The sequence below is a fragment of the Falco punctatus genome (genome assembly GCF_963210335.1).
Source record: "Falco punctatus genome assembly, chromosome: 9".
Classification (NCBI taxonomy): Eukaryota; Metazoa; Chordata; class Aves; order Falconiformes; family Falconidae; genus Falco; species Falco punctatus.
This window is the reverse complement of record NC_137589.1, coordinates 40,365,071-40,385,448: the sequence shown is the minus strand read 5'-3', so window position 1 is coordinate 40,385,448 and position 20,378 is coordinate 40,365,071. Positions and strand designations below refer to the sequence as shown.

Below are 20,378 nucleotides of genomic sequence, written 5' to 3'. Positions count from 1 at the left end.
AAATGATGCAAGTGAAACGAAAATCAGAGCTTTGCCACAGCAACAGCGGAAGACAATTCTGGGCTACCAAATTTGACTTCCCTGAGCTTCTATCACAATTTGAGCAAGCCTTCCATTTAAATAAACTGCCTGAAAAGAATTGTTTTAAAAAGGCTGGGGGGTTATGTTTGTGCCTGAACACGTTTCTATTGCTTATCGGCATAGTTCCTGCCCTTTCCTCTTCAGAAGCCTGGCAACGTGAAGACGCTAAAGCCTGTAAACGCTTGACTCAAAGGATCCGACTTCCTGCCTAAACCTATTTAAACCCAGTACTGGAACTTGCCAGACTGTACATCCCCGGCGCAAGTTTCATCGCCTGTTGTAAAATGGGTTGGCAGGAATAACTAGACAGCTTCCTCAGGGCAGCTGCTTGCCTGCAGATCAGCAGAGTCATGCCCTTCAGAAACAAGGCCCTAGGGACTACAGCAACGACACGCACAGCGGGAGAAATACAGACCAAGAAAACACTACCTCTCCCTACTGCGCTTGCCCTCAGCTGTTCAGTTATTTACCGCCTCACCCCACACTCCTCCTTTTCCTCAAAGCTCAGCTGTCTTGCGGAAGAGGTTTTGACAAGGTTCACTTTTTCACACGTTCAGTTCGACACAAACCAGAAGGGCGCAAGCACTTTACGAGCAATGGCAACGCATGGTATCAACTAGCTCCATGATAATAAAAACAGCAACAAAACTCAAGCAACTGAGAGGGGCTATGTCAGGACAAGGCTCCACCCAAGAAATCGAGGCCAGCGTAAACAGAACCTGAAGCATGCAGTAGGGAGAGCGAGTCACTGCGAGGGACACGAGCACTGCCTCACCTTCCTCCTGTCCAATGAGGGTATGGCTACCCCATTGGAGCGCTTCAGGTCTGACACCGGCACCTTCAGAATGTTCAGAATCTGAAGGAGGTGAAAGAAAAGGGGAAACGGCTCAGAAAAGGACAGAGAGAAAGTGTCAATCGAAGGTAGCCAAAGAAACCGGCATCCTCCGGCTGGCCAGGAGCACGCAGCTCAAAGCAGCAGCTCTGGGCACACCCAGGGCTGCGTGACAGCACCGCACGATCAGACGCGGCTTTGGCACGTACCCTGAGCTCTAGTGTGCACCTTCCAGCAGCGGTAGCTGCTAACTATTGTGGCACGCTTCGCGTGCTGGCGATACAGGCAGCTGCGCCAGTCATCTATTACACCCGCATAACCATTTCCCGGCTCTAGTCACGTTGTTCAGAAAACCAAAGAACAAGGAGGTAGCAAGTGAGCTGGGACAAAGACCGAGGCACTCACGTTCTCTGGAGGCTGCTGGTCATCGCCCGGGGGAGTCTCAGGTCGACCGTCTCCGTTAGTTTTGCGGTTTTCCTTACTTGCTGCAGCTGCTCCAGGGCTCTTCTTCTGCTGATACTCCTTCAGCTGTGAAAAATAATAATAATCTGAAATCCAAACAGAACATGCCTTCTGTGAGAATGATGTCAACCCCCCAGCCCCAGCTCCACTGGGTAAAAAGACCAAGTGTAAGGACAAGAGAAACGCTCTTCAATGAGTTTGTCGCCCGGGGGGCAAGAAAAATAAAAATCAAAACACGTCCAAAAAAAAGGCTAAAGTAAGATCTAATGTGATGCGTTTACGACAAGAGGCTCAGAGCTGCAAACGTTCAACTTTTGTACACAGCTAAGAGTTGCTGGGAAACGACTTGACACTCCATCCTGCAACTAAAAGGAGATGAAAAGAAGTATCTTGGGGTGGGGTTTTTTTAGGGTTCTAACTAAGAGCATTGAGGAAAAATGAGTAAAGGGCAATGAAATCTGAATGTTAAGTGAAACATCAGCACCTGACAGCAAGATCTCCCACTCTGTGAAAGACTTTGAGAAGGAAAATTACAGTCCATACAGACAAATGCCATGTTAATAAAAGCAGCGTAGTCACTGTGAACTAAGGGGAGAAGCAACCTACAACTCATTTTTCAATCACACCCACTTCACCCCGGAAAAGCTAGTCGGATAAGCCGTTCGCTTGAATTCGGCGAGGTCTTCCGAGCCGAATCGTTTGTGCTCCAGCAGGGTGAAGCCCCCAGGCAAGCGAGCCCCAGGCAGTTCGGTCAACCGCCCGCTTCCCCAGCCCGCAGCCCGCCCTCCGGCCCCCCGCCGGGCCGGGCCGCGCCGGGCCGCGCCGCGCCTCGGCCTCCAGGTGGGGAAAGAAGGATCCGTTATTGGCAGAATTCCAAAATGGAAGCCCGAACCGCTCCAGGACACTTTCCCCTCCCCAGGACTTTCACATACGCCGCCGACGCCGCGGCCGGGGAAATAAGTAACATGAGACCAAAAACCCCCAAAAAAGGGTGTGGGGGAGGCCAGGGGGAGGGAAAACCGCCAAACCGAACCCGGCGGACCCACGGCACCGCCGGCCCGGCCCGCCCCGGCCCCCGCCGCCCCTCACCTTCTCCTTGCCCGCCGCCAGCCCGCTCCGCCTGCTGCCGTCCGCCACGGCCGCCCCGCGCCTGCGCCGCCTTGGCTTCGCCCACCACCGGCGGCAGCAGCCAGGGCCCGCCCAGCCTGCGCTGCCGTCCTGGAGGCCCGGCCCATCGCAGTGCCCCGCCGGGCCCGGCAGCTCCGCTTTTCCCTCAGTCACTGGGGGAGCCGGTGCCACCTTGCAGTGCCTGCTCCCCATGTTGGAGCCCGCACCGCCCGCTGCTCGGGTGACAGCCGGCACTGCCCGCTGCTCGGGTGACACCTGACTGGCCCGTCGTGCCCCACCCAAACCTCACCTGCAGCTTCACAGGAGACAGTTTGTTCCCCAGCGCTGACGGCACAGTGGGCCCTGTCGCTGGGAAACTCCACTTCCCAGCGTGCCCCGCGGCGCGCCCGCGCCTGCCGCTCCCGGCCGGCCCCGCGCGCACCCGGCCGGCCCGGCGGGCGGCGGCAGCCCTGGCCGAGCGGGTCCCGCCGAGCGCGGGTCGCAGCGCGCCCGCCCCGCCGCGGCCCGGGCCCGGGCGGTAGGAGCCGGGTCCCCGCGTTACAGATTTGCTAACGGTTAGATTTAACTAACCTTATTTGATTTTATAAAATCATTTCCACAGAACTATAGAGGAATAAGAAATATATTTCAGTGGAACTAGCAGTTGCACAACAAAAGCTGCTATGGAATCCTCCGTACAGCCCTGTACCAAGGCCAAGGACTGAGAGCAACCGAATGAAACAACTCGTAGCTACCTGCCAAGAAATCGTGAACTCTAATAATATTGATATAAAGAAATGGTATGGAATGGGGACAATCAGTTACGGGTAAATATATTTACGCAAAGAATGTCGGTCTAGTAATCAGGTCATGGAACCATAGTTTGAAAGAAATGATTAATGAAAGAGCTAGCGAAAGAAGGAGTCCATTTCTCTAACTTTCTCTGACAAGGGGCCTGTTTATAAGTTATCTAGAGGGAGCGAGTAAAAGAAACAAGCCGAAGGACCAGATGGTCGACAGGGACATCCATTAGCTCGGGCCGATGAGAACACTGCAGACTTGCAAGACCATCACATACCAGGCAAAAGGTGAAAAGTACCCCATGAGGTGACGTACAGAATTAAACTCTGTAACTCGAAAGTTATAAAGTAGGTGTGTTTATTGCGCGCAGATGCACGGGGGATCGCTCCTCCACAAGCGTGCATGCCCCATCTCACATTTATACAATAAAACAAATGAATATTCAATTAACGCCTATACATATTCGTTAGCTAAACCCGCTTACTCTCGCTTTGTCTGTTAATTAGCTTATCAGTCCTTTGCCTGGAATGTGGTGGTCTTGCAGGTTTGTAGGTGATTCATGTCCTTGTGACCATCTGATCTTCTCCAGCAAGAAGACTTAGGACTCCCTTCCTCTAGATAACATTGGAATGTCTCTCATCCCTTTCTCATCCTTTTTATAAATAGCCCCTTTGTTAGAGGAAGAAGGGCAGGCGTCTCCTCAAAGCTGTGTGGCTATTTGACCAGACACCGCACCCATGACCGGTCACCATACCCACATTCCTTGAGCAGACATATACAATCATGATCGATGTCCATTGTCCCCATTTCACACTATTTCTCCATATCAGAGAAATATTCACTGCAAAACTGTCTTCATAAAGTATTGGAAGAATTTTTAACATTTTGCCCAATTACAGACAATTTAACGTCTCTGCAATGCCTGTGCCTGTCCACAGAATTTAAATACTGCTTATAGCACAGGAGGCACCTTACCTTCCCTACAGGGAGGTACAGAAAAAGTAAGCATACACAGTTATTTCTCTTTCAGTGAGATCTTCTGCTCCAGCTATTAATGCATTGTAGTAGAGCAAGGGTATTTCACCTCGATTTCCTATTCCGTTTGCAGGGCAGTGCCACTGGCTTCGACAGCACCAGAGGCCCAAAGGACCACCTGCCAAGTCTGAGGGGACTTACAGACAAGACTTTCCACATACCCTGATTTTCTCTGATTTCTTCGGATGGAAGAAAAACCGTTTAATGTGCAATCATCGGCTGCTACAGCCTGTGCGTGCTACGCCTGGAGCCAAGTGATCAGGCAGATTCCTGCCACTCATTCAGGGAAATCACACAAACACATTAATTGAATGCTCTTAGTACTGCTGGGTTGGGGCTCTGAAAACACATTCTTAATTTCTGGCACAATTAACACTTGAGCAACATTAACTGCTCATTTTCTTACCACTGCGTTGAGGTGCACTCAACGATTTAAGACACAAGTATGCAGTGGCAGAGTCCTGTAGAGAGCTCTCTCCCTGGCAATGCTTCAAACCCACAGCAGGAGCACAAAACTCCTGGAAAAAAATGGAATATGGGGGGATTTCAAAAGGCAACTACAGAAGTAAGTAAAAGGTTGTGCCTTGTACTTTGCCAGCTGGTTTTCTTCAGGACGTATTTAATAGCAGAATAAGTGGCATCTCTGTTCCTGTCCTTCACAGGTCAAACTGATTTAATATACAGAGAATCAGCATTAAACACATAGTTAATTACAAAATAAGACTAAGAAAACAGGCTTTTGAGGCTAATCTTAGTAGCTCAAGAGGCAGCATCTCAGCCACGCTGAGGGTAATTCTTGCCAGTCTTGGCTAACTACTGCATCTCGCCTCCACCAACCAGCCTGACCAGATGCATGGGGAGATGAAGCTGAAAAGCAGTCATAGCACTAGGGAACCAACTAGGGAGAAACATCCCCAGAAGGCACAGCACTGGCCTTGCACCCTGTCCTGACAGATGACTCATGGTGCAAGATGGTGACCATCTTGCTGAGCTGACACTGTTTGGCCCTGAGCCCTGTTGTTCTGGACTCCAGCATTCAGCTCCCTCTAATGATGAAACGAAGTCTTGAAGATGCCTTGTGGCAGGGCTTCTCAGACAAGGATGGTCTCAGACCTACAGCCTTTTCTTTCTTTCTCTAATCCCTAGACTGCAAGTTTCTTTGCAAAAAGCAAAGCACCCACAACTCTCTCAACCTCTGACTTGAGGGCTTCCCTGTAGCATACACAGAGAGCTCTCCCAGTTTACACATTTCTCCCCAACACCACCACCCCCCACCCCCCCCATGTGTGGGTTTTAGGTTGAACAGGAACATGTTAGGGAAGCTGCAAACCTAGCAAGGCACCCCAAAGTGTACCCATGTAGAGCTTGCTTGGAGATGAAGGCGCTCTTCTTTTTTGAAGACATGGTTGGGTGCTGGAGCCTCTGTGTTCCTCTACTAAAAGAAGGTTACAGTAAACAAGAGATGTGTTCAAAATTCAGGGCACCAAAGCACGTATCGATAACAGATTTCCTTTTAGTTGTCAAAACAAAAAGCAGCAGTCTAGCCAACTAGGCAATATACAGGCGAGGGAGGCATCAGAGTCCCAGCATGTCCAGCGTGGCAGATCATTGACGACAGGACCCCGCAGTCAGTGCTAAAGAAACTCTGTCCTCTAGGGTGTAGGAAAATCTGCTGTTGGGCAGGATGTATTCCCAGTCATGCTAATAGTAACAAGGCACGTGAGGTCCTGAGCAGTTTCTCTTCTCAACATCTAAAATTTAGGAAAGTGGTTAAGGTCCTTGAGGAAATGCAGCAGTTGACAGATGATGAGAGTGGGGCACAGATACTGAAGGAGGGTCATCAGCTTCTCACTCGTCCCTCTGGTTCCTCATCCTAGCACTCAGCTAGCAATGCTGAAGAGGACCACACCTGTACACTTTTCAAACCCATAGCGCTCTCCCATCTAGAAGTGCAGGTGCTACACAGACAGATCCTGATAGGGAAATACAGTTGAAGGAAAGCTGAACTCTGCAGCAGCAGATGTAAAATAAATATATTTAAACCCAGGGAGTGAGAATTGTATAATCATAGGATGGTTTGGGTTGGAAGGGACCTTAAAGATCATCTGGTTCGAACCTCCCTGCTATGTGCAGGGCCACCTTCCACTTGACCAGGTTGCTCAAAGCCCCAGTAAAATAGAAAAAATATGGAAATGCTCTTAAAACACTCAAACCCCCACATACAGTTTGCCAGAAGAACAGTTAGAGAGCTAGCTCAGCATTTATATGACACAAGCTGGTTTGGCAACCTAAAATTCAAAACACTGCAGAAGTACCCCTCTCTGTTTCATTTTCTTCTCCTGACACATAATTAAAATGACAAAAGAGACCACGTAGCCAAGCCTAGCACTTAGTCCATGCAGCACAGATGCAAACCAAAGCACATGCCACCATTTCTCTCATCCACCTGCTCCTTCTAGGAAAGCCTGGGGTCGCACTGTAGTGCAGGTGGGTGGTTGCTGGACCCTGAACGCCCTAATAATGGGAACAGTTACATCCACTGCAGCAAGCTGTAGCCAGCAGAAGGTCAGATGACATTTGCCTGTAAGCGAAGGAAAACCAACAGCAATACAGTGGTCTTTGGTCTCAGTCCTTTCATTGCAACTGTCCTTGCTACAGAAGACACAGCGACCATCCTCTGTCCCCATCCACCACATCAAGCTGCCCCCAAGTCAGAAACTCAGCTCCCACCCCATTAGCCCCAGCGAAGCTCTCATAAAATGAGTTTTTAACGTGAAAAGCTTTAACATGCAACAGGGGAAGCCCTTTTGGGTCTTGGCTCAGGAGCAAGCACAGAGAATAGAAGAACTAAGTTTTCTAAGACTACTTTGCCAATACATACTATTTCTACCTTCCCACTTTTGCCACCTAATCCCACTTTACTATCATTTTAATTTTTTTTTTTTCCCCACTCGACAACTTTTCTAGAACTCATTTCCCTTCCTTTTCAGAGCAAGAACAATGTCAGCTTCCTTTGGCAAGGTACAATAAAGAAACACACCGCAGATTGCACTTGGTGCCCCACCACTGCTTTACCTGGGGGATCTTCACTCGTGGTACTGGCAAAGACACACATGGATGTAAATGGGAAACAGACCCTATTAACATTGCCTGGCTTTGTAGTCAGGTAAAAAGTGACACTTGAATGTAAAGCACTTAGATTTTCATACTCCAGTCAGAGGAATGAAGACATTATTCTTATCAATTATATTGCCACAAATTAATTTTCTCACAGCTGCCAATTTCTGTTACGAAAGAACCACATACAAATTTGAGCCTCTCCATTGCAGTTCTCCACCAGAACAAAACTATTCTGCAAACAGAGTTTTAAAGTTTGTTTAGGTTCAAATGATTATAATGGTGGGACTCACTTAGGCTGTAACAGTATTAACTTTTGCAGTGAACAGAGTACTTTCCTCTTATTAACTGTATGTACCTGTGTGTGCACATTGTACTCCCCCCCATATGGCTGGGGAAAAAAAATATAATCTTGATTTATTGCACAGGAGAAATGCTTGCCTTTTACAGCAAATGAAGTGCTAATCCTTTATTTAATAAAAGGGACAAATAATCTCACTTACACTGTTTCCAAATTACATTTTTCATATAATACCCAGGCATCAGTGAATGAAGGTGCTCTACAAGTACCTTGCCTTACAACAGCTCCATGTAACACACTCTCAAAATTATCGCTTCCTAATTAATTTCATTGTGAAGTACAGAGATTGAAAATGTCAATAATCCATAAATGCTTTCACGAACCACAACCTAAATTAGATCCTTAAATATGGTATCTATAGATTTTCAGAAATCAAAGCTGTCATTTTTCGTAAGTGGATTTTTTTTTTTTCTGCTTAGATTTCCACTCATCTGATAAATTCGTGAAACCTTTCAAACCATTAATTTGGGCTTCCTTAAAATGTCAGTGGTTTTAGTCTGCTTTTTAATACATAATAACTAAATTTAATAGATGTTCACTGAAATAATACTAAGGATTATTAATGTTAAAATCCTTGTCAGTCTAACTGTGAATCATCAGGACCCAGGAAACCACTAATATACATTAACTCTTCTTGTCCACTAGAGGTTTCTGAGAGATGAAAAAAGTCACCATTATCTACAAAATTGTCTTGTGTATTACAGATCAAACTCTAGGCTATTTTGGGAGAAAGCCGTATTTTTGTTAGACATTTCTATAAGGAACGACAGGCATCAGAGGCCCAAACCTTCACACAGAGTTTCTGCCAAACCCAAAAATCAACAAATGCTTTTCCACAGCACTATCCTCTCAAGGCCAATTTTCTAGGAGCTTAAACATTATGAACTCATTTCCAAATTTTAGGTAATAAAGTACACAAAAATTATGCCTTTAAATATTTTGTTAAGGGGGGGGGGGGGGGGGGGGGAACACAAAACCCACAACATTGGGATTCTGAGTTTCAGGGTCAAACTGTAAGATTCCTACTACATGCCCGGCCCTGCAAGAGCTGACGTGGTGTGCAGAGCAGAGATCATCAGTGAGATGATTCTGAACAGTTCTGCAAACATTCAGATTTCCCAACATTCTGTGAATAATTTCTACTCTTTCTTTGCTTCTCTCTTCTTGTTATTATTCCAGGTGGCAGTCACAGTGACTGGCTTCTCTGAAGAAGCAGACACTTCATCAGCTTCAGCAGATACTGAATGTGATTGCACTGCATTTCTAAATGTGTTATTCCAAGAGGTAAATATTTTTTGCTCAAGTAAAGATAATTCATTTAAGGTCTAATAAGCCCTGAAATATACTACACTGGGAAAAAAAGGAGCAAGTATTGTTATATTCAAAGTTCATCTTCAGAAGGAATATCTAATTTTTTTCAAGTGTATAAATCTCTTCTGTAGATGACATTTTATGTTTGGAGCACTATTCCTGAGATACAGCAACCTGAATTTTTGAAATAGAAAGGTTGTTTATGCTAGTCAAAGTGTCAGAGCAGTGGCCACTACCCACCACCATCACAAGCAGAAAAATGAACCGTTGCAGACTTCTGCTGTGACCCTACTGCCAGTAGCACATCCCCCTGTTGTCAGTAGTTTATACAAAAACCAGTAGTAACTTCTCAGTTCACTGCAACCCTCAACTTGTTGTACACCCGAATTTTCCTTTAGAATTTGTCAATTAAAAAGAAGCAGCAAGATGAGTTAGCAAAAAGAGGGGGAAGGAGCATACAAGTACTGCGTGAAATTCAATTATGGCTGCAAGTCATTCAGCCCAACTTCCCTTGGCAGTTGGCCTCTTTTGTTTCCAGCACAACAGCAGATGAGTGAGCTGCCATTAAATTACAGCAGAATCAGCCACCTGGACATCATTGTCCAATAATGGGGGGGGGGGGGGGGGGGGGGCGCGGGGAACATGGACGGACAACACACGACAGGACAGGAAAAGTGAAAGTGCAGATCCAGAAAGGCAGGCAAGCACGGCAGGACTGACCCTCTGCAGCACTGCTTCTGTAGCCGGCTCTTGCTGCCGATGAAAACCCACCAGCCTTTTGCAACACAGCCTGATGGTTAGGACGAGAGAGTTATGTGGAGATCTGGTCCCTCCAATGGAGGTGTGGATTAAACCTCACCTGGGTTTTGAGCTCCTTTTATAGGGGAGAGCGGCATTACCATGCATTACTTACAGCTCCAGGTCCAAAAAAAAAAAAAAAAAAAAAAAGCTGAGCATTTTCCAAGAATGTTAATTCCAGGGTGCCCCTCTGGAAAAGATTTGGACACAGAATGAGTATTAAGATGCTGCTCCCCTCCATCAGGAAAGGCTTCTGTGCACATAAAGGAGCACAAGGAGGTGCTGGCAGCAGGGTTTGATTCTCCAGGGCTGTTAAACGTGGCTTTCCAGGGAATGAACCTTCCTTACACCTGATTCCCAGTGCTGCCAGGTCAACCCAGGAGTGCTCAGAGAAGGGGCATGGAGACACGGACCAACAGAACCGTTAAAACCCCCACAACAGAACAGCTGTTTGAGAAATAACCTTGCCTGGTAAAATCTAACCCTGGAGAGCTCTTGTAAGCAAGTTTGAGTCTGGGCCTTACTCCCTCTGTAAGGGAGTGGAATCGGGTCAGGTAAACAGACGCGCAAAACCACCCCACTTCTTCTTCCCCCTGAGATGTCAAACACATGGAAAGATTACTTGGCAACTAGGCAAATATAGCTAATTAAGAATAATTATTATTTGCATAGCTCTTTATGTCTTCCTTGCCAGATGAATTGTAAACCCTCCTCGCCTGACTTTAAAAGGAACAAACCCCTGAAGTTCATTAAAGATTTGTCCTCATCCAGGCATGAGATAAATCTGGGATGTCAAGAGCCTGACAGAGCCATCAGGGCAAACATTAGGTGTCTTGCCTTAAGCAATAAGCAGGAAGGAAAAAATGTCTTAGGTGGGGGAACGCAGAATTAAAGCTCTGTGTCTTTTGGTCTGATTTCTCTCCAAAGAGGAATAAACTGTTTGTCATCCTGCCAGCTATGAGACTAGCTATAAAATAATGGATTTCACAGGCCCAAATGAGGCTAATCATGATTGCCAAGGCATGTCTGTGCTGTGAGAAGTGAGTGAAATCTGACACTCTTCAGAGAAAACATTTTTTGAAAAGCTCTTTGCTCTGCAATAAGCCTTGGCAGTTATCTCATGTCTTGGAGTATCTACCATATTTCTTGTTCGATTGCAAGGCGTATTGCTGACACTGGCTGCTATGGCTGAGTTTCCTTTAATAACACTTTGGTAGGTAAAACACCGCTTCTTTTTTAACTATTGAGAAAATGGTATGGAAGGATTTTGCATCAATTGCCTCTCTCAGTAGTACTTAAAGGGTAAGTGTCTCCAACTGAATGCTGTAGTAAAATGCCCATCAAAATCAGAAAAGGATTTCCACAAAGTTGAACACCAAAAGACTGAGGCAAGAAAAAAACCCAAAACATCACTGAATGCCTCTGCTCTTTCCTTTTTTCTTTTTCTTCTTTTTTTTTTTTTTTTTTTTTCCCCAATCCCTATCAGTCAGATAACAATTTTCAACAAGTATTGGTCCAATGTTTTCTTAGACCTCCTCTTGCTATGAATGTACTCTAAAAAGTCCTTCTTGTTATCTGATACAACACTGGCCAGTTCCAACCCTAACTGAGCTTTGGCCTTTCATGTCTTCTTGCATATATGAACCATAGCTCTGTAATCTTCCTTGTATCAAGGGAAAAACAGAATGATTGCTTTATGTACTCTGGAACTGGTATAGGACTTTGATAGCAATTAAATTTTGTCTCTGAGAGGAGACAGGAGGACGGAGCAGTCCTCTTTGAGAAAGGAATGCCTTTCCTTTGCACTGGAAATATCTTCATTATCATCTCTGCACCACAGATTTCTCCACTCACAAATCTGAGGGCTCAGACTCACTCTGTTTAATAACCAAGGCTGCACTGATTTTAATACTGCCCAATTTTACTCTGTACATTCAAATTCCCTCCAAGTCAACAAGAAAACTCCCAAGTGTTTCATTGGATTCTCATCAGAAGCACGTGCTCAAAGACAACTACTGCACCTTTATCAAGTCTGTTTGAAAAAACTAAAAACATACAACACAATCAACAATTAAAAACACCCAGAAAAAAAACCCCTAAAACTGAAGACATTAATTTAACAAATGTGACAATAGAACCAAGACATATTTTTAATGGATTCTATTTGAAACACAGACTTTGTTTTCAAAGTACCTGCACAGAATGTAAATTTGTCACTTTATGGTAATTACTAATATCCTCCCCGACCAGAGTCATCTGGAACGTATTTAATTATTGATGTCATTGAAAATGTACATGGCACATGCTCACTGTTCGGAGTAAGTCTTTAAATGGACAAAGGCCCATTTGTTCCTTCTTTGAAAATGTAGCCTCAGCATATAAAGTGACCCCCAAACTACGCTTCTGTTATTTGTGCACAGCATACATAAAAGTAAAAACAAGCTGACATTCATCAAGCATTTAAGCACATGCCTAGGTAGAAGCATCCCAGTGGTCTCAATGGGAAAAAAATGGGGAAAAATCTAGGGGTGCAACTGTGCCTCATACAAATATTCACGTGGTACATTTATTCCTCTGCCACACCTTGTGCCTCTGCATCACTTCTAGTTGGTATCAAAGCCACCTCAGGTGTGCCTGTATGTACTGCTGGCACTCCCTGCACATGCATTGCTCCGTATCAAACCTGTGGCAGGACTCAGATACCACCACATTTTCCCTGTGACATTTTAATAGCTGATGCCTCCATATTTTCAGCTCTACGCTGACTATCAACTAAAAGTTTCTAAAAGTAAAAAGGCACTGCCAACCTGAGTATAAATACCCAAAGTAGCAATAGCATACAAATGCAATTATACTTGAAGCAGGACTAATTTCAGCCTATGATAAGAAAAGGACCACCAGTATCCATATAGTGTAATTTTATACTGAAGCCACTAGTGGTTAGAGCCACTAGACACTCCTTTCTACTCTCCTAAGCAAGGGTAGAATATCAGTCATTCATCTTACAAGTTCAATGTTTTCTGCCAAGCCTTATCAATAAAAAATACCTCCAACATCAGCTTTGTATTGTTTCTTGATTTTTTTTTTCTATTCAGGGTCAAATCTTCAAACCCTAGTCTGCATTTGCTACGTGGACTTTACATTCCTTCCCATTCCTTCAGTTTTGCTGCAGAAACATGGAACCATCTTTTAAGGTTGCATTCAGAATAGCACTTAAATGCACGACTTGTTACTTTAAATAGCAACACAGGTGGAATAACTCTGGAGTGTCTCATATACAGACACTAAAGGCAGATTTCTAGGGGAGCTTAGCTTTCATTAGGGCACCTGAAAATAATGGGCTCATTTTCAAAATCCCACAGAGTGCAACAGCTCCTGTTCTGTTTAGCAGAACCATTATTTTGCGAATCTGAACATCTGAGGTTTTGGAAGCTTTCAGGTATGAGTGTGTGTCTGCGTGGTCCCACAAGCTTCTGCAAGAGCTTAAATTGAAAACTGTGCAATTATTACGTTTTAAAGCAAAAATGACAAAGGCCCGACACTGCCTCTCCTGGCATAAAAAGGAAGGACTCAGCTGGATTACGTAGTGAGGTGCTAGCCGAAGCCTCTGCTGAACTAGCATGTGCTCTCCTGCAAAGGGCAAGACAATAGTTTCACTCACACACACTGTTCCACACACACAAGAGAGGAAGAAAACAGAGTTAATGCAGGGCAGCTGAATAATACCTTCACAGAAGCAGAGAGAGAAACCAGGTAGACGTCATCTGCAAGGTAAATTAAAATTATACATCTCTGAGGATTATTGGTGAAAATTGAGACCTGGAAGGGAATTTGCTTTTGATATTGGAAAGGATAAATACCCAATGTAAATCCTTTTATGTGGGCCTCTAGAGTAGAACAGAGAAATTAAAGATAAATAAGATGAAGGCATTTTTTGAAACTACCTCAGACATATTTAAATTACCCATGGAGGGGAAAAAGACTTTGGAGGAGGAGATTAGTTTAGACCCTCAACAAGACATTCATCTAGGAAATCAATTGGAAGAAATCTTTTCTAATCTGAATTGGTCACTGCCCCCCGCAAAAGCCAGACACATCCCCGAAAAACATTTAAGAACATTTCTGCATAGCCTGGCAATCAGCCTGGGTAAATGACATGCCATGTCATTTTTTTGGTGAGGTCTGGGTTAGGAAACATGTAGGTATAACTTGATCCCTTCCCAACCCCCCCAAAGTATGCCCTGGGGAAGGCCCCTTTGCCTTAGCCTCCCACAAATCCTCCTCCCATTTAATTGCTCTTGGAAACAGAGACAGCAGCTAACAAAAGTCAAATGCCATGCAGTCTGTGTTTCTGTCTCTTTTGCCAGAGTTTGAGGTACATACAACTACTGTGGTTTCGTGCAGGCCTATATTGTTATTAAAAGTGGACTGGAAATGTTGTTAGCAAGGGAAGTGCAGGAAATGAGTAAAAAAGTAATACATTCAGATACATTTGGCTCTCTTCCTGGGAGCTCTTTCAATATAAAGAAACTCAACAAAGTTGTATTTTTAGATCTGGAAAGATGCGTTTTCGTATTTCACACACTAAAGGGATTTGCCTTAATACACTCGAATTTCCCCCTCCCTCCTCCTCCCTCATGTGCTAGAAGACATGAACTTCAATCCTCAACTTAACCACTGGGTATACGTATTCTGTTCTCCCCATTGGCCAGAATAGAAACCAAAAAATGTATTTAATTTCTTTTTTGGATTTATAATGGCACCTGGCAAGGATGGTCTTAATCTCCTTACACTGCTTGCACCAATGAAAGAAAACTTTGCAGTACTTTTTGCTGAAGAAATGAAAGGGTAACAGGAAAAAAAATCTAGAAATATGAATATAATCTCCATGTAGATCTGTTATAAAATGTATAAAATCCCTATCCATGTTTCCAGAGGGCACTTGGCATAACAGCACAATTTAAACAATGATTGTTGAAGACAGAAAGAAATACATTCTACTTAATGATGACAGAATTGTTCAGAGATAATTGGGAAGTATGGGGTCATGTTTAGACAAGAAACTGGTGGCAAATATCTAGTAGTAGACCTGTCAGAAAAGATGTACAAATGACCTAAAGTCAGTGGTTTTTTCCCCATTGGTATGCCAGACAAGCACATTTGCAGGAGTCACGCTGCTTTGTTTCGTCAACATGTTTGTTAAGCAAACACAATTCTATTGCAGACATCCAAAAGACACTCTGCTATTTGGATGTGGAACCATCAACCTCTAAGGTGGAAGGATGGTAGTGTATTAATATATTGAGGAATTCAACAACATTTCATTCTTCTTTCTGCCCGGTACTGGTTACAATTCCAATTTTAGGTGAGCCAGTATCAGTTATTTGCTATGCTAGAAATGGGGGTGACAAAGACTAATTTGTGGAGAAAAGCTAATGGCTTCAGATAGCCTCAGGTTGCCAGGATATGACCCAAAGTTTGCTGACACTGATCATTACCTTGTGATTTAATGACCTTTGATTCAGACTCAAAGGCCAAAGGCATTCAGGCAACAGATTGAAAGATTTTAAGCAACTTTTAGTTTAAATGGCTAAACCTAAAGCAACAAGATACGCTTTCTTACCAAAAATGCAGCTGCTGTGAGACAAGATCAGAAAGGAGTAAGTGGTGCACAGAAGTCACACAAGGAATTGAGTTACTCCCTTACATTCATAATCTTCATAAAATGAGATGTCTCTCATCGCAGTTTTCCACCTTCAGTTTCCATAATAAACCAGTTATAGAGGCCCTAGGGAGAACTGACCGGGCTCTACATGAAGAAAAACATCAGATGTGAGAAACACTTATCTACAGTAAAGTCTTTGACTTATTCAGTCTGGATCTCCACATTGCAAATTTTGTGAGCATGAGGTGATGGCGGGGATAAAGACGTAAATTTTGCCTCTCTTGCTGTACCACAGAAGCCTTTTTATATTCTCTTAAGAATACCTTCTCCCAGGTACACTTGTTTCAGAAAAAAAAAAATATTAAATTAAACCCAACATTAAATTACCGTCATACTTGCCATGTTCCCCCGCATTCCCTTCAGTCTGTGAATTTTACTCTTGCAAACTTCTCACTGGTACCCATTTCACTTTCCACCTACTTAAGTATTAATTGGAAGGGAAAATGGAAGGGAAAAATCTAATCTCCTCCTTAATTATATCTATCACCAGAATACCCAAATTTTCACACCAGAAGAATCACATCATTCCTGCTGTTTCTCTCACCTATGTTCAATGTGTCCAACATCTCCAAAAGATGCTCAGGGTTTTCCAAATTAGTGGAAAAGGAAGTTCTCAATTTGCCTCAGAAAATAAATAAAAATACACCTTTCTCACTCTGAGACTTGACATTCAGACCATGTGTGTTTAATTTATACCTCGTGTAGCCTAACAAGCTGTGCCATTCAGACGCCTGTCAGTAGAGCATGCTGCTGGCTGCTCTGCTTGTAGTTCATATAATGGGTTAGCTCAGCCTTCAGATAAAAAAAAAGACATGTTTTAACGTTGCGGGAAAAAATACACTTTTTTGGAGTGAAAATTGAAAAATCTGGAGGTAATGAAACTGTTACAATAGAACAGAGAAAAAGGAATATACAGGGGTGGAAGGCATCCTTCTGTATTCTTGAGAGCAAATTAAACTGTCTCCCCCCCCTCCACCTCCTGCAACACTTTGGTTTTCACTGTGCTTGAGTGCAAGATCTTCAACAACTACAAAGCTTGTAGATGTCCAGCTTAAATACCAGATCTCATTCTGGGGTTACCTCACTTCCATGATTAATTAGGAGTGCAACTTTAAAGTGGGCAGAGAAGTGACGCTCAAACATTCATATGACTGAATTTACACTTACTCCTGGCAATGACTCTTCCATAACAACCTGTTCAGCTGGTAAGCTACCGAGTTATTTTTCTAAGTGGTATTCATACATGTCCATCAAATTATGTCCTTACTGACTTTGACAGCGAATGTACAATAAAACACCCTGTGGTTGGCTGACAAGTTCATAGGTGCCCAGGCTATAACAGACTCCAACTCCTTTCCTCTGCTGCATTTCAGAACTAATACCATTAACCAGAAGCACCGTGGCGACTTCTCTGATAAAGATAGCATGTGCGATTCAAAGACACACGGGAGCACTGCCTGTTGTATGTGGAGATAGGATTTTCAGAACCAACACAAGGCGTAAAGATAGAATGCATCAGTAAATAGAGGCATTTCAATATTTTAAGCCTGGCATTGGGGAGTGATGAGCTAGTTCAGGAAGTGACCAGCTAAACACTCAGAAGAGAGAAACAGAGGTAAACAGAGAAAAGATTACTTTTCACACAAAGGCTCGTACTGGCAGAAGTTGGAGACATGAAGAAGTGTCCCACAGACACTAGAGGAAAGGACCAAGATAGCAGGAGCTGGTTTTACACAAGAGCACGCTGGAAATTATTGATGGAGCAAGCAGTGATGGCATTCATACCATGGAGACCATCTAACATTTATCTAACTTCTCCTAAGAAAATCCATAGTGCTCCTGGTGACCACAGACTTTTAAACCAGTAGGTATTACAAACAGCTGAAATCATCTTGTTAATCTAAACAAAACTCACCTTAGGTCCAAAAATGAACCACATTGCCATATATTTCACCGTGTCTCACAAAAAAATGTCCTTTTCCCCTCATCTCAGGCTACTTTCAAGTTTTCAAACACCAAAATTTCCCCCAGATCTCAGCACTTACCTTTCCTCCCATCCTTGAAAACCATGCACACACCTATGCAGATAGCTCAGCCTCCATGATCGCAAAGTACCATAATAGCAGGTTATTTTAATTAAGGGTCTTTTCCAGCTGGCTGTTGTGTAGGTCCGTTCTCCCCACAAACACACAGTGAAAGGAGACTGACAGGGCAAGTACCACATCCTTAATTTCTGCCTCTGTGGATAAAGAACAAACAAGCAAAGCTGGAAGTTTCAGCGAATACAAAAAAAAGGTTTTTTTGGTTGCAATGCCCAGGAAATTGTATGCCTTGGAAGAAAGGCAATTAGTCAGCAGGATACAAAGTAAAGAATCTTTGCTCAGAAATGATCATAATGGGTAGTTAGGTCTGGTGGTTTTTGTTTGGTTGGTTAGTCTTAATTATTGTTCCTAGCCCAAGCACACAAATCATTTATTTAACTAAATAAAACAAAGGATTCCTGGCTTCAGGTGGAAATCACTCATTACTGACCAAAGCACCAATAGCTGGGTTTAACTCCTTGGGAATGCTTGCCATTTTCGCTGGTGGGCCCCAGAGGACCAAATTCTCCTGGGAAAAGACAAAACACCCAGAAACCCAGAGCAAAAGAAAAGTGGAGAAGCCACACGTCCATTTGTTTAACAAAACACAGCACTGCTCTCAATGGGCAAACGCTGCTTCTCGACCGATAGGGAAGGCGGCAAGAAAACACACGCAGGGAAAGTCTGGAGGCCACATAATGGTCTTGTAGCACTCCAGAAATTATTAAGAACTGTATTCTTGGGAAAAGTGGTCTCATTAAATTGCTTTCAGATTGCAATTTTCTCCCAGCTTCTCCCCCCTATTCCCCCTTCCACCAGCAATCTTGGAGCAATGAAAACATCAGTTTGCTTTCTAGTGCTTGCATTCTCTTAAAAATGTCATTATTCAATTATCTGTCTATTCACTGGCCCGAAGGTCCAGTGGAGCAGATATCGTGAGCCTTCATTTAATGTTTTTAAATGCACTTCAGTCCACTCGTGATACAATAAAACTTTATTGAAGTCTGTTCCCACATCACATTTACCATCCCACACTTTTTTTGATATGTGAGCCCGTCTATTCTTCTGTCAGCAATAATAGGGATATTTCTAGCAAAGAAATGACCTTTCCTTCCATCAATACAGTAATTGGGAAATGTGATTTCAGGTTCCATGTGTAAAAAGAAAAAAAGTCTTAAGAGAAGATGAACCATGCTCAAGTGTTGTTTTCCTTCCCCTTGTTAGCATTTAAGAAGCAGGAAAATCTCTGTGAGCACCAAAGATATTTGGTGCCTTCATAACATTTATTAGCCCATTTACCCAGAGGAACAGAAAGAAAGGATGAATCATCTTTCCTCAGAAGCCACAAATATTTTTCCCTTGCGGGGAGCAGCCCTTTGAATAGATCTCCCCAATATTAAAAGCTGATGGAAGACTTGTCGCCTGGGTGCGAGACAAGTTATCATCACAGTGGGCTATGCCATGCCTGGGCCACCTGTCTTGCTCCCTTCTGCTGCCATCCTTTCCGTTAATGCAGCAACGGCCCTCGTTAAGCCCCCATCTTTTTTACACTTTGTCCTGCCCTTTACCTTAGATTTTCCAATTCTAGTAGAAAAATAGACTGTTTCTGGAGGACAACAGTGCACAAGTTATTCTGCGAACTCCAAAACCTAGAACCTAAGGGAACTGAGAGTTCAGAAAAAACTGAAGGTAAATTTCAACTCTGCTAGCTAAATCCTCTTCCTAGCACCATGCTGGATCCTTGGGAGCCTGAACAGCTGTCTCAAGGGGGAAATGAACAGAAAAAGCACTTTGAAATACCTCCACACATTCAACTCACACTTTTTTTCAAAACTAAAGTAAAATCTAAATGCAGACAATCCCTGATTTTCGGTCAAAGCCAGTGGGGGGTAGCTGCTCACATGTTGGAAAATCTCCCCCTGTTCTGACTTGGGGTATCACCCATGAAGGGCAGCGTTGTCGCTGTGGCTCACAGAGCTCCCACGCTCAGGAGAGCAAAGGCAAGGAGGCTTGTCAGCCCCAAGTGGATTGCTCTTTCTCTTCATCCATCTCGAAAATACATAAAGGGCTACTAAAACATGGAGGGTTTACACATACTAAAGGCTGTGTTTCTATACGGAAAACCAACACGTTGGTTTGAATTTGTCAGATTACCCATACAAAAACCGGCTACTTACAATGACAACTAGCTCAGCAGCTCTCCCTGTCGCCAAAGCTCTTGCAAAATCGGACTCTCTTGGTTGTCACCAGTCTCGTGTATGGCATCGGATAAATTGTTCATCTGCTTTCTGTGCTGGCTCATGAGCAAAACGGGAAGTTCTTCAGCACATTACAAGGGTGAAGTAAGAAAAATTACAGTCCTACATGTACTGGCACCAGGACAACAGGACTGTACAAGCACCAGAAGAAGATACTGAGGTGTTTCTGCAATCAGAGAGTTGGCCTAGCTTCACAAACCACCTCCACCACTGCTATTCTCATTATCCATTTAATGCTGCTTTGTAAAGGGAGAAGGAGAGAGGGAAGGGATGCACTAGGAAACAACAGAGTACTGGATCAAAGGGACCCTCGCAGAGCAAGGTTTCTCATACTTACATACAGAGCAACACTGCCTAAAATGCAGTTTCAGACATCTCTCTGCAACGTGCCATGTATGCACAGCTCTAG

At 43.9% G+C, this 20,378-nt stretch overlaps 1 protein-coding gene across 1 annotated transcript in view; it reads right to left on the bottom strand.

Moving 5' to 3' along the window:
• The window catches only part of LOC308069074 (uncharacterized protein), an 80,539-nt gene that overhangs the window by 17,863 nt on the left and 42,298 nt on the right, over positions 1-20,378 (bottom strand). Inside the window, exons 3-4 of the mRNA XM_080400820.1 lie at positions 2,465-6,899; positions 1,319-1,441 (exon numbers count right to left, since the gene is read on the bottom strand). Of these exons, the coding sequence (XP_080256946.1) occupies positions 1,319-1,441; positions 2,465-2,695 (354 nt within the window). The 5' untranslated portion in view covers positions 2,696-6,899. The remainder of the gene's footprint in view (positions 1-1,318; positions 1,442-2,464; positions 6,900-20,378) is intronic.